The sequence below is a fragment of the Crocuta crocuta genome, unplaced genomic scaffold, assembly GCF_008692635.1.
Source record: "Crocuta crocuta isolate KB4526 unplaced genomic scaffold, BGI_CrCroc_1.0 scaffold262, whole genome shotgun sequence".
NCBI lineage: Eukaryota > Metazoa > Chordata > Mammalia > Carnivora > Hyaenidae > Crocuta > Crocuta crocuta.
The window spans coordinates 5,238,795-5,264,423 of record NW_027528869.1 but is presented as its reverse complement, the minus strand read 5'-3'; the positions used below and the strand labels follow the sequence as shown (position 1 = coordinate 5,264,423).

General features: G+C 46.4%; 1 protein-coding gene and 1 pseudogene across 1 annotated transcript in view; one reads left to right on the top strand and one right to left on the bottom strand.

Annotated features, from left to right (window-relative positions):
• Window positions 1–7,803: 7,803 nt before the first annotated feature.
• The window catches only part of DUSP16 (dual specificity phosphatase 16), a 101,213-nt gene continuing 83,387 nt past the window's right edge, over window positions 7,804–25,629 (bottom strand). Inside the window, exons 7-9 of the mRNA XM_077756415.1 lie at window positions 18,729–18,888; window positions 10,154–10,277; window positions 7,804–8,167 (exon numbers count right to left, since the gene is read on the bottom strand). Coding sequence (XP_077612541.1) covers window positions 7,804–8,167; window positions 10,154–10,277; window positions 18,729–18,888 — 648 coding nt within the window. The remainder of the gene's footprint in view (window positions 8,168–10,153; window positions 10,278–18,728; window positions 18,889–25,629) is intronic.
• LOC144225226 (large ribosomal subunit protein eL21-like) lies at window positions 22,443–23,947 on the top strand (annotated as a pseudogene).

Below are 25,629 nucleotides of genomic sequence, written 5' to 3'. Positions count from 1 at the left end.
CAGAGGGAGTCGTGGGGGACTCAATCCATGTGCTGGGGAGTGAGGAGCTATATCTTCACACTTTGTTGGGCCGCACGGGTGGAAGTTTGTGTTTATAATGTTTTTGTTTTTTTTTTAAACATTTATTTTTGAAAGACAGAGGGAGAGCATGAGCAGGGAAGGGGGAGAGAGAGGGAGACACAGAACCCAAAGCAGGCTCCAGGCTCTGAGCTGCTGACTGCACAGAACCCGACATGGGGCTCGAACTCACAAACTCCAAGACCATGACCTGAGCCAAAGTTGGACGTTCAAACAACTGGGCCACCCAGGTGCCCCTTATAATACCTTTTGATGGTCATGTTTACTGGGTTTTTAGCCATTTCTAGAGCAGTTTGTTAGAGGGTGCAAATCCAGAGAGACATTCTGTCTCTTAGAAACCTATTAATAGCTAAGGTTACCAGAGTGGCCACATTTACGAATAATGAATCTTCCCTCTGATGTGCAAATACCTCTTCTGTCATGTGGTGTATTTCCATATAATTGAGGATCTCCTTCTGAACTGTATTCTAATCCATTGATCTTTCTCCCCATATCATTTCATGCTGTTTTCCATTTTTTCGTATGGTGTTAATAGAATTTCACAGTACATTTTAATATCTGTTATAGCTAGATTCAGTGCCGCCTGTGCTCAGTATGGTCTTTTCCTAACTTTATTTTTTGTTAATTTCAAACCGGCTGAAATTGGTTTTTGCAAACAAAGAATGCAGGGAATACTTCTATTCCCCTTGCGAGACCTACAGGAAGTGGCGTTTGTAAGCACCATCATCATGGTTTTTCTCTGAGTTCCTGGCGTGCACAGGACCCGTGCTGAACACAGGGGTGTGCCTGCAGTGTTCGGAGAGCGCAGGACTGGTCGTGTACAGAGCTTGGGAAACAGCCCAGGGATCAGGGGCGCTTACCATCACCGCACTTGGTGCAATTTACAAATACAAGCGCAGAACAAATGAAAGGAGATGCAGACTAAGCCTATGGAGGATGGAGCTTTCTCACTGTGTTTCAGTAGTTGAAGGTGTGAACGTGCCAGAAAGGCAGACCTGACGTGGCAGGAGAAAATCCTCAGCCAGCCAGGTCTCCATCCAATTCTTTTTCCTATAAAGAAGTTAGACAGGGCGCCTGGGTGGCTCAGTTGGTTAAGCGTCCGACTTTGGCTCAGGTCATGACCTCGAGGTTTGTGGGTTCGAGCCCCGCGTCGGGCTCTGTGCTGACAGCTCGGAGCCTGGAGCCTGCTTCTGATTCTGTGTCTTCCTCTTCCTCTCTCTCTGCCCCTTGCCTGCTTGGTCGTTCTTGCTCTCTCTCAAGGAATAAAAAAAGGCACCTGGCTGGCCCAGTCATTGAGGCACGTGACTCTTGATCTTGGGGTGGTAAGCTCAAGCCCCCACGTTGGGCGTAGAGTTTACTGACAAAAACGTTAATGAATGAAAAGACAAGTAATAACTTAGATTTGGGTCCTGAGTCTACGGGCTGCTTATTGCTGAGTGGAAGAAGAGAAGAACAGGCAAATTCGGCATTTTCTTTAAGAATTCCAGTTAATCTTCATGGTGTGGGGTGGTTCTGCCACATTGTCAACTTGGCGAAGCAGACACGTTTTCCCAATTTCCCTTCCCTGTGCGTCCCTGGTTCGAGGTGGCCGTAGGAGGAGCTTGCATGAATGTGGAAGTGGACAGAAAGCCACTCAAGGTCGCCGGACGTCGTGCCCGGTGGCATCTCACGCACGTTTTCGCAGCCCGCCTGCCCCGTTGGTGGGCGCAGTGGCCGGGCTCGGGGCTCCCCGGCCCCGCAGAACTCCGCCTCTGCTGCTTCCAGATTGGGAGCGGGGGCGCAGGGAGGGATCTGGCTCCTCCTTCGGGTCACTTGCAGCGGGAGGAAGAGGGCTTAGCGGAGGGGCCAGTGCGGGTGCGGGCGGGAGGCGCATCTGGGCTCTGGCCGCCACTGCCACCACCTTCCTGGCCCGCCCGCCCAGGGACTTCGGTGAACAGCAGCAGCCGAACGGGGACTCTCTCACCAGCCTCTGTGACCTCGTGCTGCGAGTCAGCCCTTCAACAGCCCCCCTGCCTCCCCCCAGCCACTCCTGGTGGGTCTTCTTGGACTGACCCCTGACTGGCAACGTGGCGCTGCCAGTGCTGCACCCCCGCAGGACTGGACGTTTTCGGACAGGCTCTGGGAGTCTGATTTGCTCTTCGAAGAGAGGGTTCTGCTGGCTCTCTGTCCTCGATGCCCAGGGACCCACCCAGACGCTGTAGGAGGCTTCGGGGATAAAAAGGCAACCGGTCGTTGGCAGAGAGCCGGCGCGGTGGGTTTCCAGCCTTGGATTTTGGCCCGTCACTTGATTTCCCTGCGTCTGTTTCCACCTCCCGACGGCGCGAGCTGGTCTGGGTGGGCTCTCCGGCCCCTGCCCGCTCCAGGGTGCCGCCTCTGCCGGGGAGAGGCTGCTTTACCCGCCGTCTCTGAGCAGTGGCCCCAGGTTTTGATAGTGACTTTAAATCATGAGCTCCCCACAGAGAGCGTCTCTCCTTCTCTCTTATAAATTAGGAAGCGTCCAGTGGCTTCCCTCGTTGGAGCAGCTGTTTTGCAGATCTGTCCGTCCATCTGTAGCTCTGAACACCGTCCCTGTACTGCAGGCTCCTTGTTTGACTGGAAGTAGAAAGACTGGTGGAAGCTGGCCTTCATCTCTTGTATTTTGTGCAAAGAAGTGTCTCGTCAGTGAATTGTGGGCTTGGGATGTCGGCTCAGTCATTAAGCGTCCGACTCTTGATTTTGGCTCCAGTCACAGTCTCACGGTTCATGAATTCGAGCCCCCACATCGGGCTCTGTGCTGACAGAGTCAAATCCGCCCTCTCTCTCCTCCCCTCCTCGCTCTTTCAAAGTAAACAAATATTTTTAAAAAATGAATTGTAGGGTCAAGAGCAAGTAATAGTGTAGGCTTCATGAGAGCCTTAAATTATACAGATGTCATGTCTTTAGTTCCCTTAAAACTCTGTCATTCTTCAGAACGTAATTTATATTCTCGGCACAGAGTAAGTACTCGATGAAATGAATTGGGAGGACTCTGTCCAGAGATACAGGAGAGCACTCAAGAAATGAGGTGGATCTTTTATTAAAAACTATCTTCTAGGTATGTCTTTCTTTTTTCCCCTGACATAGGAAGAAGGTGCGTTATGGGTCTTACCAAACACGCCGTTTCCAAGGTTACGTAAACTAATGGCCTTGGGGGACTGACCTGCGCCACCACTTGTGTGGATTTATAGAACTCACTCAGCTTTGGCATTTCCGTCAGCAAGCCCCAAGGCAAAACCAGGAATCTGTGGAAATGAGAGCTGTGAGCAAACATATTTTAAGAGTTGAGTGAAACGGTCTTCCCAGTTTGTTTCCAGACATCCAACAGGCAGTAGGAAATTACTTAAAATGTTGGATGCTGAAGATCGAAGGGGTAGAGTGAAGTGACAGATTTTCTTCTTGGGGGACAGTTTGGATGCAAAACTGTTCTACATCCCAAGAGTTGCCACTGCCGTCGGCTAATTTATAATGAAGAACATTTGATTTTTTTGCACCAGGCATGAAACTTCCACTCAAGTGCCCCAACTACAGAGGCGAAGGGCGGCCAGATTACGTATCCACAGGCCTCACACCAAAATATCAGAAATTTTGGCAGCTAAACCTAGTTGCTCACTAGCAGAGCCAGTATCTCACGTGTTGTGTTGACGTGTGCCTGTTGCTCTTGGGAATTTGTTCCAGGTCAGAGGTGTCCATGTGAGACCTGAGGGAACGTGCTGATGGCTCCATTTTCTTCACCAGTCAAGGCACAGTCCTGCTGCCACCTTTTAGCTTTGTGCTACAGCGAGGCAGGATTCATGCCCAAAGCACTGGTGAAGCAAGTACTTTAACTGTGGCCTTTGAAACCACCCCAGTTCCCTGGAGCAGAGAGAACCCCGACCACCAAGGCGCCCTGTTTGCCTGTGACGGGGCTCCCGCGAGGTCACATTCTGCATTTCCTGTGGGACCGCGTTTCCCCTGACCTGGACTCCTTCAGCTAGAACCAGTGCGATGAAGCTGGTTTTTACATCAACCCTGTTTGACGCCCCTGCACGTAAACGGCAACAACGTGCTGGACTTGTGAACATCTTCCAAGCCGGGATGTGATTTTCCGGTTGATTTTGCAACTCGGTAAAGCTACATAACCCAGTATAATTATGCTGCGCGAGGACGAATGGGCCTCACAATGCTAGAAGTAACTCTCGCCCCGCTTCCATTTATAGATGCGGAAGAGTAATATCCAGAGAAAAGCACCTCGGCACGTTTTACTAGACCTAAAACATCTAGTGTCCGACAACGAAACCAGACGGGATTTAAAATAAAATGACAGTGAAGGCTTTGAGGGTAGAGAGCTGCTGTCATCTGGTCCCCATAAGGCACACCCTGGTTTCCCCATAGCCCAAGCCCTGGTCTGCTCTGTGTTGTCGGACCCCAACCAGTCCTCCTGCCCTGACGGTCTGCACGAGCCCCCGGGCCGGCGCACACAAGGACACCTCATCCCAAGCCCGTCACTGCAACAGCTGCTCCCTCAGGCCACCGTCCGTCTCCAGGGGCAGATTTATTCTACACTCCCTCTTCTCTCCGGTGCCCGAGCCCGGCTCTTTGCGAGGTCCTGGCCACGTCTTTGCTCACCCAGTGCAATCCTTCTCTCACTTACAAATTTTCTTAAATTTAGCCTCGACTTGAAGGGACACCACCAACTTAAACGACATCACCTGTAAATTCTCTTGTTCCAAGAGAATATGCTTTATGATGAAGCATATTTATAAAGGTAAGCGCTTTATTCCTTTGATGCGTATTATTGACAAACTGGTGAGACTAAGCTGCCAGTCTCATACTGTCACGAGCAGTGTCATTTATTGGCAGAGGGCTGGCTCCCTGAGACGTACGTGGCAAGGATGGAGAAACAGATCTTTAATAAGTCCGTCCTCGGTTTTCCCAGAACTATAAAACCGTTTACACATTCCACGAGGATGTACTGCAAATGTGTATCTGGTCGTCCTTCTTCCTACCCTGTACCTTATTCTTGATAGAAATACTGACCCGGTGCCGGGGGCTCTGCTCCACTGTGGCATGTGGGGTGCACACTGGAGAATGCGGGCCGGCTCTACACCGTTAGCCAAGCATCCGTGTGAATGACGGCGCCAGCTCCATGGCCCACGCCCCCACCACTTCATTTTTGGCCAAGTCCCCTCCGATGGATGTGAGCGCGGGTGGGGTGTCACCCCCCCACCTCCCCCTCCCGCAACTTGGATGTTGCGCTTCCCACCGAGTCTGTAGCTGCAAAGAGACGTCCTTTCTCTTACTTATGTATAAACAGGTACCAGTTTTGATTTTATTTCATATTAACATACATGAACATCAACAGGAGAAATGCACAATTTAACCATTCAACAGCGCCTTACTCCAAAAGAGCACTATATTCATAGTCAACATTTATACAGTCTTCCCATCTAACTTGACAAACGTTCTAAGCCCTCGTCCGGCATTTCTCTCACAGAAGTCTGGTTTTGCTCTCTAGAAATCACCGCTCGGTAGCACCCCGGCAGACTTGGGGGCTTCCCCCTGCGATCCCGGACTGAAGCCAGCCAGCCACCCCCAAGCAGCGCAGGGCTTGACCCCGGGGCATGGCAGTCCTGCTCCCCAGAACTGATCTGTGACATCTGTAACCAAAGACTAAAGGCTGTAGCGTCTGCCTACGTCGTCAGTCACAGGGAGGAAGGGGACCGGGGCCAAGAGAAATCCCAAATGATGGAAGGCAAATTTTTGCCCAGGGAGATGTTAAGACCAAGGCCCCCAACCTTCCCAGGACACCCTTAAGATTGGAGCTGTTCCTTTCATTTCTCAAAAGTGTCCCACGGCTGTGACCAGACCCTGGAAGAAGGGTGTGTGTATATACGGAACATGTCAAAAATGAACTCTGTGAAAGCTGCAGTGTCTGATTACATCCCAAATTTAAATGGATATGGAAAAACTCAGATCATTGAACAGAACTTTTTCAGTATAGTGACAATGACGTCCCTGAGCAGCGTCCTCTCTTCCTGCCTTCGCCCTACACCCAGATCCCAGCGTGTTATTTGTACACCACCAGTTAGGTTACACGAAGCTCCGCACCGTCGTGAACAAGTCCGTCAGTTTTGCGTCACGCCATTCATCCTACGCTGGCTTCAGCAGTCATCACAGGAAACATGAAGTCACATCCTAGTCAAAGGACTATCCATTTCTCCAACACGGAAAAACCTGAGATATGAGTCAGCAACTANGCAAAGCTGCTGACGTGAATTAAGGCTTCCAAAGAGGGCCATACTGCCGTGGCCAAGACTCAAGCCAGGAAGTTTAAAAGCGGGTACGTACTATCACTTGGGTCCTTGTTCCAATCACCTCCTATGTTCAGCTGCCAGGATTCACTCCATACAGTGATTGTGGGTCAAAGGCCGAGAGACCACCTTGGTCCTGCTCCATTTTGATGTGTCCCTTGTACAGAAAAAATGCTGGGGACAGTTTCTGAGAAGAGCTTGGCCGTGGCTTTCCACTCTGCTCACAACGAATCGAATGCAACCAGCCTCCCCTCGCCTCCCTGTACTGTTTCGTGCTCAACACTCCTGACTTAACCAGCCTCTCAGCCCGTGAGGAGCCGGAAAGGGAAGAACAGAGCTACCACCCTCGTCCCGCGCTGAGGGAAACAAAACCATGGAGAGAAAAAAGTGGGAGCTTCCTGCTCCTCCTCAGCAATTTTAGTTCTCTCATCTGTGTTTTTTCTCCCTCTTGGTAGCTGCCTGTAACATTCTACCTACCTGTTAGGTTTTGACAAAACAGGGCTGTGCAGCAAGACCGAAGGGGGAAAAACTCTACTCCGGCCGAGAACTTGAAGGTTCTGCGCCTCTGGCAGCAGCCCAAGTACATTCCCATCTGGCTTCAACCAAAGTAACGACACCGTTCCAAACAATTCTCTGACTTAACAGGGAGGGAGGTAGACTTGCTTGGCCTCCCGACCTGAGCTTCAGTCGTTCTGCTGCCAGATCCCAGCTGTTAAACTGAATCCTAGGTGGTCTCCCTTCTCTTCAGAAAGCTGAGGAGGAGGAGAAAACAAGTAACCAGGCCCATCTGGAAGTTTGTGCAGAGATCGTCTGAACCGGTCTGCGAAGCGTGCCTAGCTACCTACCTACCTACTCACAAGGCCTGGGGTACAGGCTCCCGGACCGGGTAGTGGTGAGCCCCCCGACTTGCAGTCTGAGGTACTGGGTGTGCCTTCTCTGAAGGAGGCCACGGCAAGGCCTCTGAGTGACGCGCGCATCGGCTGCCGGGTGAGCGCGGATGCGCGAGTCGCTTCGGATGCGACCGTTTCTCTTGCGTTTACCACGGGGTTGTGTCCCTGCCGGGGCCTGGCCGCCTGACCCACGAGCTGGCTCAGTCTCAGCGCTAAGGTGCACTACGTTAGGGGCCGGACAGAGGCTGGGGCTCCGGGGCTCCGGGGGCACGCCGGGAAAATTAGGTGGTGGCGGGTTCCTCCTCCGACACCACGGAGCGCGGGGTTAGCGGGGGCAGGAGGGGGTGCAACCGCTGCCTCCCGTTTGTCTGCCTCGGAGGGACCCGCGCACCCGCCTTCCACCTGCGGTGAGAGGAGGAGCTGCCTCTCACGCCAGGTGTTGCGCGGCCACCTGTGTGGCTCCCTCTTTTGCTTTCACACCGCAGCTCCATTTCCCGAAACTACAGATGTACATACACATACATCTTTCAGATTGACAGGGAGGATCTTGTGTGTGAGCGGGAAGCGCCTCGTCGGCGGCAGCCCCGAGCGGCCGCCGCCTCAGGACACCTCGATGACCTCCACGCTGCCGGAGAAGCTCGACTGGCTGCCCACGTTGCCCAGCTCTTCGCGCGACCTGTTCTCGGACAGGAGGCCCTCGCCGAACTCCATCTGGCAGCTCCTGCGCTTAAACTGCTTCTCGANTCATTCTGCTTCTCCAGGTGCAGCAGCTTCAGTTTGCTCTTGGGCCCCGACGTGCCGCTCTGGTTCCTAATCTTCTTCTCGTAGTCCAGGAGCTGGCCCAGAAAATTGAAGTTGGGAGAGATGGTCGGTCTTTTTTCTTTCACGAATCTATGGAGAGAGGAAAGGAACAGAAAGCGCGGGCTTTACAACGACACTTCATCTTCAGAACAGTATTAAAAGAGAGTCTCGGGTGAATGAATAAGATAGGAAATTATCAGAGCCTCCCCAGCACGGATGGAAGAGGGCTGGTTTAAAGGATCGAGGCGGAGGGCGCCTGGGGGGCTCGGTCAGTTGAGCGTCAGACTTTGGCGCAGGCCATGATCTCACCGTTTGTGGGTTCGAGCCCTGCCTGGGGCTCTGTGCTGACGGCTCAGAGCCTGGAGCCAGTCTTTGGATTCTGGGTCTCCCTCCCTCTCCGACCCTCTCTTGCTCACACTGTTTCTCTCTCTCAAAAATAANATACCACCCCCCTGGAGCATGCTAGAAAGAGAGGGGCCGCGGCCCGAAAGCTCTAGTTGTGGCCAGCTTGTTTCCAATGTAATTGATAAGAGAGGAATCTGCCCTCCCCGCCAGGGCCACCCTCCCCATGCTGGTGCCGCAGTCGGAAGTACAGTGTGACCGCCACTCTCCTCCTTCAGTTTTTTGATACTGTGCCTTCTCGAAGTCCCCGTAGTCACCTCCTCAGGACATCACAGGTTTTTAATGAAGGACCAGAAAAGCGGGTATCAGATGGCCAGAGCATCAACGCACACACCTGAGTTCCTTCTCTTTGCATCCGGCACGACGGAATAACCAGCCGTCAGGTGGCCTCTGTATGCTAAGCACCAGGCTAATGCATTAGAGTATCCCATTTGGTTCCCAAACTACCGTACGTCAAGTGAGTGTATTCCCCCCATCACACAGGGACACAAAGTCCATAAGTGATTTGCCCCAAATCACACAGCTGGGATTCGAAATCAGGTCTTAGGTCTAGGTCCATTTTCGTAACCACTGTGGTAGCAAAGAATCATCAAGGGGTCAAAACTAGTAATAAATAGTTTTATGTTTAACTGTGGAGACGCAGACTCCTAGAGAGAGTAGACAAATTCCTCAGTGGTTTCTAACCTTCATGGCCACACCTCAGAAGACACAGGAGTGAAACTACACTGAAAATTTGTATTTGAATATGGAGAAAAATCAAACTCCTTGGAAATCAAGTAACCCAAAGCCAGAAACAGCTGGCCCCACTGTAACAAGTACAAATGCAGGGTCCTCTCGGTAAAGACTTCGTGACAGAGGAGTGCTGCCTCCAGTTTCCACGTGGGGCCAGAAGACTTCTAGGGAGCAAAGCCTGAACTGAGGACGAGGGAACTAATGCGGACAAAGGGCCCTTCTCCTCCAGTCTCGTTCCTCAAAGGAGAAGCTCTTCAGGGAGCTTCATCTTTCCAAATTTTCCAATTAGAGAAAAAGTCCAATTGGTACAACAGGCCTACTTCCTGCATCTATATTTATGGCCCTTGATTGCATGGAAACCAACTGCTGCTGCTCACCAAACCCAGAGCCACCCACCAAACTCTGGTCCTGGGCCCTTGTCACTTGCCTCCCCTCCATCTGACCCAGGGTGGGGGGAGCAACCCAGTCAAAATGCAGAGTCTGGGCAATTCTAGAATGAATGGAGGAAATTCCACTCGGTGAATGGATTTTGACAATAACTTGGTCTTACACTTAGGCCTTTTCCTCACAGTGACCGAGGCACAAAGTCTGAAGCAGAAGTAGGGATTCTCTAATGGCCATGCTGCCGGAGCTTTTTTCTCACACATACTTCCCCAGTTAGGAACAGATACAAACTCACTCAATAGGACAGAGATCTGTTTAGATTTGTTGTTCCTTAAAATTAAAAAGTAGCTGAGGATGAATGTGGCACACGTTCAGGCAGAACTCATGCTAATTTGTATTCTTCTCTAATCTTTGAAAAACCAGTTAAAAATCCAGTCACCTGTAAAGAATGTAACTAAAACAATCCTGATTCGCTGTAACTCGGTTACCGGTCCTCATCTCTCTGCATGTCTCACGTCCAAGGGAAAGCCAATCCATAAGGCATAACCCTGTCCTCACCTATAAGCTTCGTCTAAGGACATGTCCATCCTCTTCATGATGTAGGCGATAGCGATGGTGGCCGAGCGAGAGACGCCAGCTAAACAGTGCACCAGGACGCAGCCGTTGCAGGCTTTCGCTTTCTCTGCAGGAGTCAAATTCGAGAAGGGTCACCACGAACAACTCTGTTCAACAGTGAGATCTTGTTGCCATTTACTTACTTTCAGCTGATAACTCAAAGTAAATCTCATGTTTATATAATATTCTTCCTTTCAATAGTTTTTTGAGGAGGAAGGGAAGATAATTTCCCCCGCCATTTACCTACAGGACAATGGAGGTCAGTCCCAATGTGTTAATAAGCAATTAGTCCATGACTCCAGATGGCCTCTTGGTACATTTCCCAATGTGTTTTTTACATTATTTTTTTATTTTAATAATTTTCCCTGAGTACAAATCCTACATTGTGATGACAGGATTCCATTTGTTTAGTGTGGAGAATTCAGAATTACAGAGAAGTATAAGGAAAATAATACCCCAAATCCTAAAATTTAGCTAATATTTTGTTTACCCACGTTGTCTGACATTTCAACTTTTTTCTAGTTATGTAAGAGATACTAAATTTTTTTTTCCAGTTTGGAGATAGAATTTTCAGTTTTGAGATATAACTGACATGTAACATTGTATTTTGGGTGTACAGTATAGTGATTTGCTACATATAAAAGGTATTAAATTTTTAAAAATATTTCCTCATTTCAAACATATGTGACCTACCTTACCAACTTAAAAAGCAGGAGGGAGAAAGACTTCATCACGATATCATATCAGAAAGCAAAAAGATGCCAGGTCAAGCTTCTTTTAAAATGCTGGCTCATAGAATCTATCTTCCTGTAGTTTCCTATTTTTGTTTAGGAGAATTTTCTGTAGGTCGTAAAGTGGCTCAACATAATTCATTTGCTGAGTTTAAGAAGAAAACTGGATATGCTAGGAATCAGCTTGAGCAGGTCACTTTAATGAGGACCACTGGGATACGGAGATGCTACTGATTGCACCACGTACTTTCTGTACCACAGGGTAGCACTTTTGGACACTTGGTGAGAACCAAGAACATTCAAGCAAACAATGCTACCATCTCACTGTTGAGGGGCTTCAGAAGGCTACTTGTAGGGGTGGGTGAAGTTATCAGCTACTCACCTTTTAGCCAATATTACGGCTGCCTCGATTCTAAACAACTACACACATGCGTGCTCACCCCTGAGCTGCTGCCACGGAACTAACTTCCCCTTTCCCTTCTTGTTTTAGCTGGTGGCACCAAAAGTTTACCAAACCTTCTGTTAAAATTCCTGTAAGTAACAGATCTACAGGGAATCAGTCTGGCTACGGAGGTGGAAAGGTAATACAAGGCCATTCCAATCTCACCGCCTCTGTTATAAATATTACAAATACCCAATGCATGTGATTTATTATTATGTACAAAACACATAGGGCTTTTGGTGAATAGTATACGAAAAATCAAACACAATGAAACAGCGACAACTGAATATGAATACTACTGGAAATAAATATGTACAACATATACAGAAACCCATGTACATGAAGTCCATTGCCTTCCTGAGCCTACACAGTACTCTTCCTTATCTCAACTATACAGTACTTAGCCTGTACTAATCTTAGTATTTCTCATTTTGCCTTGACTGTTAAGAAGCTCAGAGTTAAGATTTTCACTCAATTTCAATAGGTAAACTATAATTCAGATTTTATTACACCTTTCCTAGTCCCATATTACTTGATTCTTGCCCTTTTTTTCACTTTAATGTATGTGTGTGAATGTATCTTTTGATCCAAGGCTCATACTGTAAGCTGCCTTAAATTCTTATTAGAAGTAGGCTAAGTTTCAATGTTTTTTAAATGTTAACAATATTCTCTCAGTTATTACTTAAAAGAATTATCTCAAAACAAACCTATAAGCATTTATAAGGATCTTGCTTCTAGCTACCTCAGAGGGCTTAACACTGGGCACATATTATGCACCTATTATCTTCCTTTAAAAAAAATGTTTGGGGCACCTGGGTGGCTCAGTCAGTTAAGTGTCTGACTTTGGCTAAGGTCATGATCTCACGGTTGTGGGTTCGAGCCCCGCATCAGGCTCTGTGCTGACAGCTCAGAGCCTGGAGCCTGTTTTGGATTCTGTGTCTCCTTCTCTCTCTGACCTTCACCTGGTCATGCTGTCTCTCTCTCAGAAATATATAAAACATAAAAAAAAAAAAAAATGTTTGACTTGTACGAACATGGTGGAGAAGTAGGGGGGCCTGAAGTTCCCTCATCCCTCAAACACAGCAGTATTGAGGCCAGAAGATTTGATATTCCAGGAATTTGGGCTACAGAGTGACAAACCTCTCCAGGGGCCCACGGAGACAGCTTGGCAGGAGAGAGGTGTGCACTCGCAAATTGGGAGAGAAAACAGTCAGCCTAGGCAGCAACTGCAGGGGGAACCCCTTCAGTGGAGAGAGAAAAGAAGGAAAAAGAGGCTGTGGAAATGTGGGATTGTATTTGGACAAGAGAAAAACCTCTCCAGACCATGGACCAAGGAAGGAAAAAAGCGGAGAGAGTCTCTAACTTGCAAACAGCCTTCGGAGTGATGATCCAGGGCTGTGCAACTTTCTCTGGACCAGGACCGGAGCCAGCTGCTGGTCTGTGCACCTGGCCCTGAGAGGACAGGGAGCCAGCCCCGGGCTCGGTAGCGAGCTCAGAGGTGCTTTGGGAGAAAGCTGTCCCCTCCCTCAAGTGCTGTGGGAAGAGGGGATACTGCCACTCCAAGGACAGAAGACCCAGCCAGCCAGAGGTCCTCTGTCAGCTGGCTGCGCAGGGCGGTACTACCCTGGAACTGGGGTGCGCAGAGCAGCATCCTTTAAGTCAAGGGGGTGTGAATCGCAGCCGAGTGCCTGGGAGGTGCGGGAGACGAGTGGGACAAACCAGCCTGCTCTCACCCACACAGCACCGTGAGGATGGCCTGAGCAGTGTGGTCTGGGACACCTGGTCCGGGAAGGAGAGACTGGGGTGTCTCCATTTTTCTCCCCATCCTTCCCTGCTTCAGGGAACCAACAACAGGCCCACAGTGGAGGGGGGACCTGCCTGCACCAAACCACACCCCTCCCACCAGGTAACTGCATATCAAAACAGGATTGAAAGCGACCCAACCAGAGGGCCTTTCCTCCAGACCAGCACAGCCCCTGGCTCCACGCACAATCAGACAACAGTTTGGTGGTTTTGCATTTCTGATTGGATTCTTGGCCATTTTTTATATATATATATTTGTTTTTTTCTTTTCTTTTTCTTTCTTCCCTTCTTTATTCTGGTTGTTGGTTTGCTTAAGCAGANTCCATTCGGCTCCTTTTTAAATTTTTTCCAGGGTTACTTCAACGAACAAATCAAAGCACACCTGGTGGAGGGTCCAAACAACCACTACAAGTAGGGAGACAAAGCAACCAGAGTCACACGAGAGGACACAACACACTCCAAAAACACCCCCTGAGGGGCCAGGCCCTGGACAGTGTATGATGCCTCTTTCATATAGTAGTGCTCGCAGGTGCAGGACACATAACAAGCTATTAAAGCATGTAAAAGACAGAAAACTAGCCAAAATGATGAAACAGAAGAATCCCCCCCCAAAAAAATTCCAGGAAGCAGTGACATCCAGAGAATTGCTCAAAAGAAATATAAAAGGTAGATCTGATCAAGAATTTAGAATAATAGTCCTAAGACTATTAGCTGGGCTTGAAAAAAGCATAGAAGACAGCAGAGAATCTATTGCTGCAGAAATTAAGGAACTAAGAAATAGTCACAATGAATTAAGAAATGCTGCAAATGAGGTGCAAAATAAAATAGATGCAATGACAGCAAGAATGGAGGAAGCAGAGGGGAGAATACGTGAATAGAAGATAAAATTACAGAAAATGATGAAGCTGAAAAAAAGAGACAGGAAAATCCTAGACCACAAGGGGAGAATTAGAGACCTAAGTGATTCAATGAAACATAATAATGTCTGTACCATAGGAGTTCCAGAAGAATGAGAGAGAAAGAGGCAGAAGTTTATTTGAACAAATTACAGCTGAGAACTTCCCTAATCCAGGGAAGGAAGCAGATGTCCAAGTAAGTCCAGGAGGCATAGAGAACTCCCTTCAGATTCAATAAGAATAGGCATTTTCCATGGCATATCATAGTGAAACTGGCAAAATACAAAGATAAAGAGAGAATTCTGAAAGCAGCTGGGGACACATGGGCCTTAACCTACAAGGGTAGACACTTAACAGTAGCAGCAGACCTGTCCTCTGAAACGTGGCAGGCCAGAAGGGAATGGCAGGAAATATTCAATGTGCTGAATAGTAAAAATATGCAGCCAAGAATCCTTTATCCAGCAAGGCTGTCATTCAGAATAGGAGAGATAAAGGCTTTCCCAGACAAACAAAAACTGAAAGAGTTCACGATCACTAAACCAGTCCTGCAGGAGATTCAAAGGGCGGGGGGTACTCTGTGAGTGGAAACCGCACTGAGATACCACCTCACACCAGTCAGAGTGGCTAAAATTAACAACTCAGGAAACAACAGATATTGGCAAGGATGTGGAAAAACAGGAACCCTCTTGCATTGTTGGTGGGAATGCAAACTGGTGTAGCTGCTCTGAGAAACGGTATGGAGATTCTGCAAAAAATTAAAACTAGAACTACCCTACTACCCAGCAATAGTACTACTAGGTATTTATCCAAAGGATAAGGGAGTGCTGATTCATAGGGGCACATGTACCCCAATGTTTATAGCAGTGCTATCAACAATAGCCAAATTATGGAAAGAGCCTAAATGTCCATCAACTGATGAATAGATAAAGCAGATGTGGTTTATATACATAATACTACTTGGCAACGAGAAAGAATGAAATCTTGCCATTTGCATCAACGCTGATGGAACTGGGGGGTATTGTGCTAAGTGAAATAAGTCAGAGAAGGACAGATATCACATGTTTTCACTCATATGTGGGATTTGAGAAACTTAACAGAAGACCATGGGGTAAGAGAAGGAGAAAAAAATAGTTTCAGAAAGGGAGGCAAACCATAAGAGACTCTTAAATACAGAGAACAAAGTCATGTCCCCAAAGATGGGGGAGAGTGGAAGAGAGGAGAAAACGGGTGATGGGCACTGAGGAGGGCACTTGTTGGGACAAGCAGCGGGTGTTGTATGTAAGTGATGAATCATGGGAATCTACTCCTGAAGCCAAAAGCACACTATATACACTGTATGTTAGCTCACTTGACAATGAATTATATTTTTTAAAATGCTTGTTTATTTAAAGAAAGAGTGTGAGTGCACACAAGCAGGGGAGGGGCAAAGAAAGGGAGAGAGAACTCTAAACAGGCTCCATGGTCAGCACGGAACCTGATGTGGGGCTCAATCCCATGACCATTGAGATCATGACCTGAGCCAAAAAAATGAGTCAGATGCTTAAACAACTGAGCCACCCAGGTGCCCCTACTACAGATCTTAAAAAGCGATGTTTATAAAAAATTTGAAAAAGGCTGGAAGGAAACAAAACAATGATGATAACAGAAGTTATAGGTTTTCTTTTCTCTGTTTTGCAGATTTCCTGCATTGTACTTACATTGCTTTTACAGTTATAACACTTTCGCGGATGTATTTTAAAAATCTGATTGAAAAGGGATTCCACTGGATCGGGGTTCACTAGAACACGTTTCTTGGCAGCAATGTGTGTGTGTGTGCCAGGCAGCTACACGCTGGGAATAATTAGGCTGCACAGACGACAGTCCGCCGTGTGGGGCAGGGAGGGAATAAAAAGGTTGCAAAGGTGGGGAGCAGGTGCTGGAGGGTCTGGGAACGTTAGGCCAAGGACAGCAGGTTCCTGAACAGGGGCAGCAAAAGCAGTGATGGTGAAAACTGGAGAGAAGAAAGGCAGGCTGCCCCCACAGCAATCCGGGAATAAAAATCTAGGCGAACAAAGGGCAGAGAGAATAACAAAGGAAAGAGTAAGGGGGAGCCAGTGAAGATGGGAAGTTACAAAGGCTAAAAATAAAGAAGTAATAACTGAGCTTCTAGAGTACAGCTCAAAGAAAAAAACACACACACAAAGAACTTCTCAGATGGTAATTTTTACAACCACTACTACTTATTAAGAGCCGATTATAAGTTAGGCACTTGGCGAGGTATTCTAGATACATTACCAGTTTTAATCCTCACAATATCCCTAAGAAAGTGATACATTATCTTCAGTTTCCAGGTCAGGAAACTGAGGAACTTAACTAGTACCCAAGGAAGACAGGACTCAAATACGGTTTGGCTCCAAAGTACGTGCCCTTAATGACCTCCCTGTATGGCCTACATCTGAACTCGAGAGGAGAGGCAGGAGCCTGGGGCACAGCAAGGCGGGAGCGGGAGCCGGAAGCAGCAGGCAGCTGCGTCTGGGGCAACCTTGTGAGTGGCCTGTAGTGCCAACAGCCAACCCGAGCTCACTGCTGCCCGTGTTAACTAAAAATGAAGACAGAACTCCATGAAAACTTGAGTCCTTCCAACAAACCCAGAAACTTACTGGAATTTATCTAAATGATAGAAAGAAAATACACATGCAAGCCTGTAAGTTACTAAGCCCTGGGACGAGGCTGCGTCTCCACACCTTGCACTCTGCCACGACCCACCCCTGCATAAAGCACCCTGGAGACCAGCGACTACCACGACTGTGCACTTGACTCAAAAGCAGGGCTGGAGCCTCTGCCCTCAATCACCTGGGTGGGATAAGGACAGTGGTCCTAGGAAACAGGGATAAACAGGTGAAATAATGAGGAGCATAAATATTTTCAGATGTTATGAATAGATTACAATATGTACCTGGGTATGTATGACCAAGTTGGAACGTGGTAAATTTCTTTTGCCTTAATTAAAATGGCAGGATGACCCCAATATCTCCCATGAAAGAAGAAAGTAAGTTGTGGCAAAGTTATTCATATTGTCTCTTTTCTGCTAACCCTCCAAAAAGCTTAGACATTGTGATGAATTAAAAGAATCAGGTTCTCTTCTAAATAGATTCCGAAATGGCACTTTTAGCTGAAATTACAGCCAAATGTCTTTGGATTGATGTGACCTGCAATGGGAACATTAACCATGACTGTTCTCTTTTAAAGAGGCAAAAACAGGGGCGCCTGGGTGGCTCAGTTGGTTAAGCGTCCGACTTCGGCTCAGGTCATGATGTCGCGGTTCATGGGTTCGAGCCCCGCGTTGGGCTCTGTGCTGACAGCTAGTTCAGAGCCTGGAGCCTGTCTTCAGATTCTGTGTCTCCCTCTCCCTCTGCCCCGACCCTGCTCGCTCACGCTCTCTCTCTCTCTCAGAAATAAATAAAACATTTAAAAAAAAAACAGGCAAAAACTGAATCATATACTGATTATTTCCTAGAAGTACAATGGCTGGGGTTATTAATTTGGGGAGCTCTGTTCGTGAATATTGTAATGGGAATTATCTCCACCATTTATCTTCTGGTGTTTCAAAGACTGCATCCTAATTAAAGATGAAAAGTTTTGGCAATCTGGAATCTTGAACAAAAAAAAAGGGAGAACTGTTTCAGAATTACTCGATGTTCCTAAAGCATTATCTAGGAAAAAAATCCTCTCACAGATGAAAGTGTATAGTTGAAGGGTTTAATTCACAGCATTTCACATCTTAAAAGGAACTAATTCTTTTTTTAATTACGGTAACCAATTTGGAGTATTTAATTGTGGATTAGGGGTCAAGCTTCTGTAACTGGGGGAAGAAAATCTCACTGGGAACATCAAGAGTGAACCATGTCATGCTCCTCGGCTCAGCTACTTGCCACTAAAAACCCGTTGCAAATACACGTCACCAATTTGCCACCAGAAGGCCTGATCCTGAGGCACCAAAATGTCACAAAGCACCTGAAGCCAGGAGTCAGGAGGCTCCGGGACTGACAGGTCCAGCCCACAGACAGACGACACAGCACAGGACAGATGAGAGCCTGTCACAACCAACCCCAAGGAAACAACCGTGTGCTTGCGTGCGCGCGCGCATGTGTGTGTGTATTAGAGTCCATACGACTTGAAATTACTGGCACGTGGATCGAAGCTTACAAATCTCGTGACATAAAGACTTTAGATATAATGGGATTTGTTTTCACAGGACTGGAGTTTTCTCTGGGGAAAACATAGCAGCAAGGCAAAAACAGTTTAAGGAATGCCACCAAAGTTTCCAAAAGTCTCTTACAGGATTTGAGGAAATGGCTATAAAGTTTAATGCCAGAAGTTTAACTGATTTCAAGTGCTTGCAAATACATAATCACAGACCCATCAGGCTTACCCCTGGCAGTGGTAAGTTAGCCATAATGTCACAAGGCCAGTCCCTTAGGGACAGCATGGCACGTCACCTTGGCCACTGAACGAGATAAGCAGCGTCCTGTGTTGTTTTCAGACTTTTGAAATCTCTGCAATAGGCTTTTTCTCTAAAGAGGGAAAAAGGGAGGGCAGGGTGGGGTGCACCTGAACATGAGACTATAACTCTCAAAGGGCTTGTAATACTGCCCTGAACTACTTACCAATGAAATCGACTGATTTGTCCAACCACGGCAGAATTTTCTCGCAGAAGCTATCATTCACAGGCACTCGCAGGAAATGAGACTCGGGAATAAAGTCGGGCTTAGGGCAGGTATTGCTGGCATTTAACACATAACCAATCCCATTCTGCTGCATCAGCTCCTGAGGAGGGAAAGAGCAATGTTATAGTGAGTGAGTGCCACACCAAGCACAATCACGTTGGAAGAGGAAAGTTTAATGTGATGATCAAAATTACTAGTTTCCTTGAAATCAGAGTTAATCCAATCGGTGAAATCCAAAAACCTAGCACAATGACGTTCAGAGACTTCAGTTTCAAGCAGAATCGTTTTTAAGGGGGGCAAAGGGTTGTTTAAAATGGTAAGCTTGGAGACCACCTGTCATGAATATCATCAATTCTCTGGTATCTTCATTACCGAGAGAGAAGCGCAAGAATACGAAACCGTGACGGTCTGCTGACTTCAGAGTACAACAAGAACATGTTCTTCCCACTCCGAACATGATGCTTGTTCTCAGAGCCACATCCCAGGCAGGCGTCTCCCTCGGAACACTCTTGTTAAAGACGGATTCTGCTGCCAGGGCTTTAATCATCAGCACTACACGTGGACGATGGACTCTTAAATACGGACCCTCTTCAATTTCCAAGCCCTCGTTCCAACCACCTCCTGGAGGTCTCTGTATCCTCCTCTGTACGTTCCTCTGGCCTTTCAGACTCAAAACATCAGAAACTCAGACACATTATCGTTCTGTGCCCCAAATTCCTGTTTCCTCTCTGTAATCCAAAACTGGTTTGTGGTAACACCATCTACTCAGACTCTTGGGCTGGAAAATAGGGTCCTTTCATTTCTCTTCCTTCATGACCCCCATCCAAATGGCCGCCACAGCCTTTTGGTACAGCCTCCCCTCCCCTCCCCACCGCCTGTCGTCTCCTGTCTTTCCCTCGGGTTGCTGCTCAGTCAGTGGTCAGCCCTCACCACCACCAGCACCACAACAGAGTGTTCTTGAAGCTCACGGTGTTTCATCTCTAAACCACGTACTGAACAAGAACCAGATCTTTCTTACACTCAAACACCGGCTAAGTGCTTTGTCCACACTTAGTGCTCGTCCTACTGACTGCTCCTGCCCAGACCCCCAACACGGCACGTGCGCCCTGCTTCCGTGCCGGCGCTCACACCACTCCTGTGCTTCGCAGGCCCTGTTCCCCCTCCTGGCGACTCTCTTCCACTCTGCCGGCCTTGCAGAAATTAGCCTTACTCTGCACTCCTTCCACCGACCCATAATTAACCATTCTGCTCTCTGCCCTTCCGAAGTACTTTGTGCACTGAGCACACAGTTAGTTAGCAGATAATTCTTGTCGCTCCTACCAAACAGCGAAGTAGAACCTGGACTGATTCTCACTTGTTTTTCTACCTTCAGCACCAGGTACGCAGTTGCACTCAATACATGTTTGTTTGACTGATACCCATCCACTGTTCTCCAGACAAGCCTACACAGCCCCCCTTCACTCAGTTCTACATGTTCTAAGCCTAAAATAATTCCCTTTTAAGCAACTCTGGTCATTTTTTCCCTTTCTTGGAATGACACCTCCTCTACAAATTGTTCCCAACTACCTGAAAGACAGTCGGTGATCTTCTTCCTGTTTTCGCTCCCGAAATACGCCAATTCCCTGAGTCTCTTCATTTACCACATTTGGCACAAGAAATAAATTTTACATAAAAGGCAGACTTAATAAATCCAGGTCATGTAGACTTAATAAACCCTCTTTCAACTGTGAGATGATGTCAAGAAACATCTTTGAGAAGCAGGTGAGCTTCCTGGACTGACTGACTAATGCTTCCGCGGTCCCAGAGCCCCCGTCTGCTGATGCTCCCACGTGCTTCTGTTAGTTAATAACCAGGCTGTGAAGATCTTAATGGTGTTTACTACAACTTGTAAACTCTGTACATGTGGCAAAGGTCACGTTTGTCTTTTTATGCTGAGATTACCACCATCTGATCAACCGCAGTATCTCCCACTTAGGTACAGCAGTAGGTCACTGGAGTTAAGAGCCTTTCCAGCCTTTCCTGCCAATTATGGTCCTTAAAGAAATGAACCATCTTATGTGTCTTTCTCCTATCCACCAGCAGGACCACAAAGATTAAATAGAAAGCAAAGGGAAGTAGTAACCTCGCTTTCCACCCAATTGAGTAATGAGGACATAGAAGTTTCAGAAGGTAACAGGCAATTCTCACTAAGTACAAAACATGTTACAAGTCTATAGTGACTGTCAAATTTGATTTCCCCACAGGAAGAAAACATGTACACTTCTGACAAAGTAGCCTCATAACCTACAGTTTATAGAAATGGCCACTTACCCTAAATCCAGTCAAAGAATACTTGCTGGGCATCTTTGCTAGAGGCTTATTAATAATATTACGGTACATGGCACATACTAAAAAATAATACCTAACAGTTAGTGAATGGCTACTTTTTCCAGGTACTGTGCTGAGGATTTAAACAGATGGTCTCTCAAGGATGTGAGGAACAAGGACCCTTGATGCACTGCTGGCAGGAATGCACACTGGGGCAGCCGCTCTGGAAAACAGTGTGCAGCCTCCTCAAAAAGTTAAAAATAGAACTACCCTATGATCCATTAACTGCACTACTGGCTATTTACCCCAAAAATACAAAAACACTAATTCAAAGGGATATATGCAAAGGGATATATTTATAGCAGCATTATTTACAATAATCAAATTATGGAAGCAGTCCAATTATCCATGGTTAGATGAATGCATAAAGAAGGTGGGATACACACACACACACACATATATATATAATGGAATATTATTCACCCATAAAAAAGAATGAAATCTTGCCATTTTCAGTGATGTGGATGGAGCTAGAGAGTATTACACCGAGTGAAATAAGTCAGAGAAAGACAAATACCCTATGATTTTACTCATATGTGGAGTCTAAGAAACAAAACAAAGAAGCAAAGGAAAAAGAAATAAACCAAGAAGCAGACTCTTAACTACACAGAGGATAAACTCTGATGGTCATCAGGAGAGGTGAGGGGTGGGGAGGGATGGCTGACTTGGTGATGGAGGTTAAGGAGGGCACTTGTCATGAGGAGCACTGGGTCATGTATCGACATGCTGAGTCATTGTACTGTATGCTGAAAATAATACAATACTGCATGTTAACTATACTAGAATTAAAATGAAAAATTTAATGATAAATAGGCTGTCTCATTTATTCCTAACAACCACCCTTTGATGTGGATACTATTATTCTCCCCATTTTAAAAATAAGGAAACTGAGGCTTAGAAGGTTACACACTGTTTGCAGTCACACAGCTAGCAAGTGGGATAGAATCAAAGTTCAAATCAGGCATATCCATCTCCAGAAGCTGTCCGTAGTGGTCATGCTCTGCTCAAGTTCTGTTTAAAGCAAATTAGGGGCGCCTGGGTGGCTCAGTCAGTTAAGCGTCCAACTTCAGCTCAGGTCATGATCTCACAGTTCTCAAGTTCAAGCCCTGCGTCAGGTTCCGCACTAAAAGCTCAGAGCCTAAAGCCTGCTTCAGGTTCTGCATCTCCTCTCTCTGCCCCTCCCCTACTCACACTCTGTCTCTCTCTCTCAAAAATAAAAATAATTTTTTTTTAAATGCAAATTGGCTTCCTTTCAGCTGGAACCTCCATCTTGCAGTAATTCACCAAATGACCAACACAAAGGGAAAGAAGAGAGGTACACGCTTTATGTTCTCCAGGTCTTTTAGAAAACATGGAGTTGTTCCTTTGGCAACATTCATACAAATCTACATGAAAGGGGACACTGTGGACATGAAGGGAATGGGTACTGTTCAAAAAAGAATGCCCCACAGACCTCATCAAAATATAAAGCTTCTGCACAACAAAGGAAACAAGCAGCAAAACCAAAAGGCAACCGATGGAATGGACGATATTTGCAAACAACATATCAGATAAAGGGTTACTATCCAAAATCTATAAAGAACTTGTCAAACTCAACACTTGAAAAACACATAATCCAGTGAAGAAATGGTCAGAAGACATGAAAAGACATCTCTCCAAAGAAGACATCCAGATGGCCAACCAACACATGAAAAGATGCTCAACATCACTCATCATCAGGGAAATACAAAACAAAACCACAATGAGATACCACCTCACACCTATCAGAATGGCTAACATTAACAACTCAGGCAACAAGAGATGTTGGAGAGGATGTGGAGAAAGAGAAACCCTTTTGCACTGCTGGTGGGAATGTAAACTGGTGCAGCCCCTCTGGAAAAAAGCGTGGAGGTTCCTCAAAAAATTAAAACTAGAACTACCCTACGACCCAGCAATTGCACCACTAGGTATTTATCCAAGGGAACAGATGTGCTGTTTCGAAGGGGCACATGCACCCCAGTGTTTATAGCAGCACTATCAACAACAGTCAAAGTGTGGAAAGAGCCCAAATATCCACTGACAGATGAATAAGGTATATATATGCAATGGAGTATTACTCAGCAATCAAAAACAATGAAATCTTGCCATTTGCAACTATGTGGAACTAAGGAGTATTATGCTAAGTGAAATTAGTCCATTAGAGAAAGACAAATATCGTATGACTTCACTCATATGAGGACTTAAGATACAAAACAGATGAACATAAGGGAAGGGAAGCAAAAATAATATAAAAACAGGAGGGGGATGAAACATAAGGGAGTTAAATATGGAGACCAACAGAGGGTTCCTGGAGGGGTTGGGTGAGGGGGGATGGGCTAAATGGGTAAAGGGCATTACGGAATCTATGACTGAAATCATTATTACACTATATACTAACTAACTTGGATGTAAATTATAAATAAACAAAGGGGGGGGGAATGAATGCCCCACAAATGTTACCATGGCAAACTGGAAGAGTCTACAATGCTACCCAGCATGCTGTTGGCATTGTTGTAAACAAAATAAGTTAAGGGCAAGATTCTTGCTAAGAGAATTAATGTACGTACGTACTGAGCATATTAAGCACTCAAAGAGCTGAGATTGCTCTGAATCATGTGAAGGAAAATGATCAGAAAAAGAAGGACACCAAGGAGAAAGGTACTTGGATTCAGCTGAAGCGCCAGCCTGCCCCACCCAGAGAAGCAGGCTTTGTGAGAACCAGTGGAAAGGAGCCTGAGCTGCTGGAGCCCATTCCCTATGAATTCACGGCATGATAAGTGTAAAAAAATAAATAAATAAAAGACCCCAAGACTATTAAAAAAAAAAAAAGCAAATTAGATGGAGCAACAAGGGAACTAGCCTAAGTATACACATTCTTTGTAACTGAAGTATTAGAATATAAAGTTTAAGTTTATTCTTTATGCCCATTTTAACTATCATTAATAAATTAGAAAATTGATGGGCCACTCTGGCCTGAACTTCTTTGAGGAGACTTTCAGAGTGACTTCTGGACACAGTTGAGGAGACTTACCCAAGGTGTTGATTTTGCTCTATTTTCCCTTATTGTCGCCTCAGCTGCCACCACAGGCATTACAGTGGTGGCCTCTGCCATGTTTCCCCTGGTATCTACTGCTGCAGGGGGGAGGACCGGCTCCCTGCGTGCAGGCCCAGTGTCCTGTGCTGACTGCTGCCACGCACCAAGCTGCAGCAACACCGCCAGGCTGGACAGAACGGAAACGTGAAAAGGGCACCATTCTGACCTGACATATTCAAGATACACCAATAATCCAACCTTCCCATGCTGTTTATATCTCAAAAGTATTTTTCACTTATAAAACAGTGTACCATAAAAGATGCTTTTAAGTAGTAGAGGTTTTTTGATGTTTAACTTATTTATTTATTGGTAATTTCTACACCCAACGTGGGCCTTGAACTCACAACCCTGATATCAAGAGTGGCACACTCTTTTGTGACTGAGCCAGCCAGGTGCCCCAGTACTCATTTTATTTTCAGTAAATGGCAAAAGAAGAAAGGGGAAAAAGATATTAATGTATTAAAACTGAATGATGATAAAGTAATTTAAACACAGGGGCGCCTGGGTGGCTCAGTTCGTTATGTGTCCGACTACTGGGTTTCAACCCAGGTCATGATCTCATGGTTCATGGGATCGAGCCCCGTACTGGGCTCTGTGCTGACAGTGTGGTGGCTGCTTGGGATCTATCTCTCTCTCCCCTCTCTCTGCCCCTACCCAACTTGNGCGGGGCTCGAACCCACGAACCGCAAGATCATGACCTAAGCGAAAGTCGGACGCTTAACCGACTAAGCCACCCAGGCGCCCCACAACATGGCTAATTTTAAAAACAAAGAGGCAAACAAAACTCCTAAGATGATACCATGTAAAATTTAAATATAATTTGGTTACTAAATTAAACACAGTACGTAATCTGGATTGGCAGTAACTACATCAGTTGAAACGTCAGTAAAAAGGATACATATATACTTGCAACACTTTAAAACAAACGTACATTAATTCACCAATTTCTGATGCTGGACCATGGCTTTTTTTGTTTCTTTTTTGGGGGAAAGGGGTTAGCTGATTGGAGTTCTTAAGCAAATCACAACCAAACACATAGTACTACTTAAGAGTTTCCATTTCTCAGGAAAACAAAAACCTGTGAAACAACCCGGGCATAGAATCCCAATTTATAACTGCCCCTCAGGTATTTTACTGTTGCCTCATTGCTCCCTAGTTTAGACAAAAAAAGATGTAAAGCAATTTGGTTTTCCTGAATCTTCCCAAAACATTTAACTTAAGTTACAGAAAAACAACACTCTTCCCTCATTCATAGTTCACGGGTGTATGTAATATTTTAATTAACGCGCATAATTATAATTACAAGTACTCTGGCCTAACAGGCTCAAACACAAACACGATGCCCACCCCTCCCACCCCCCC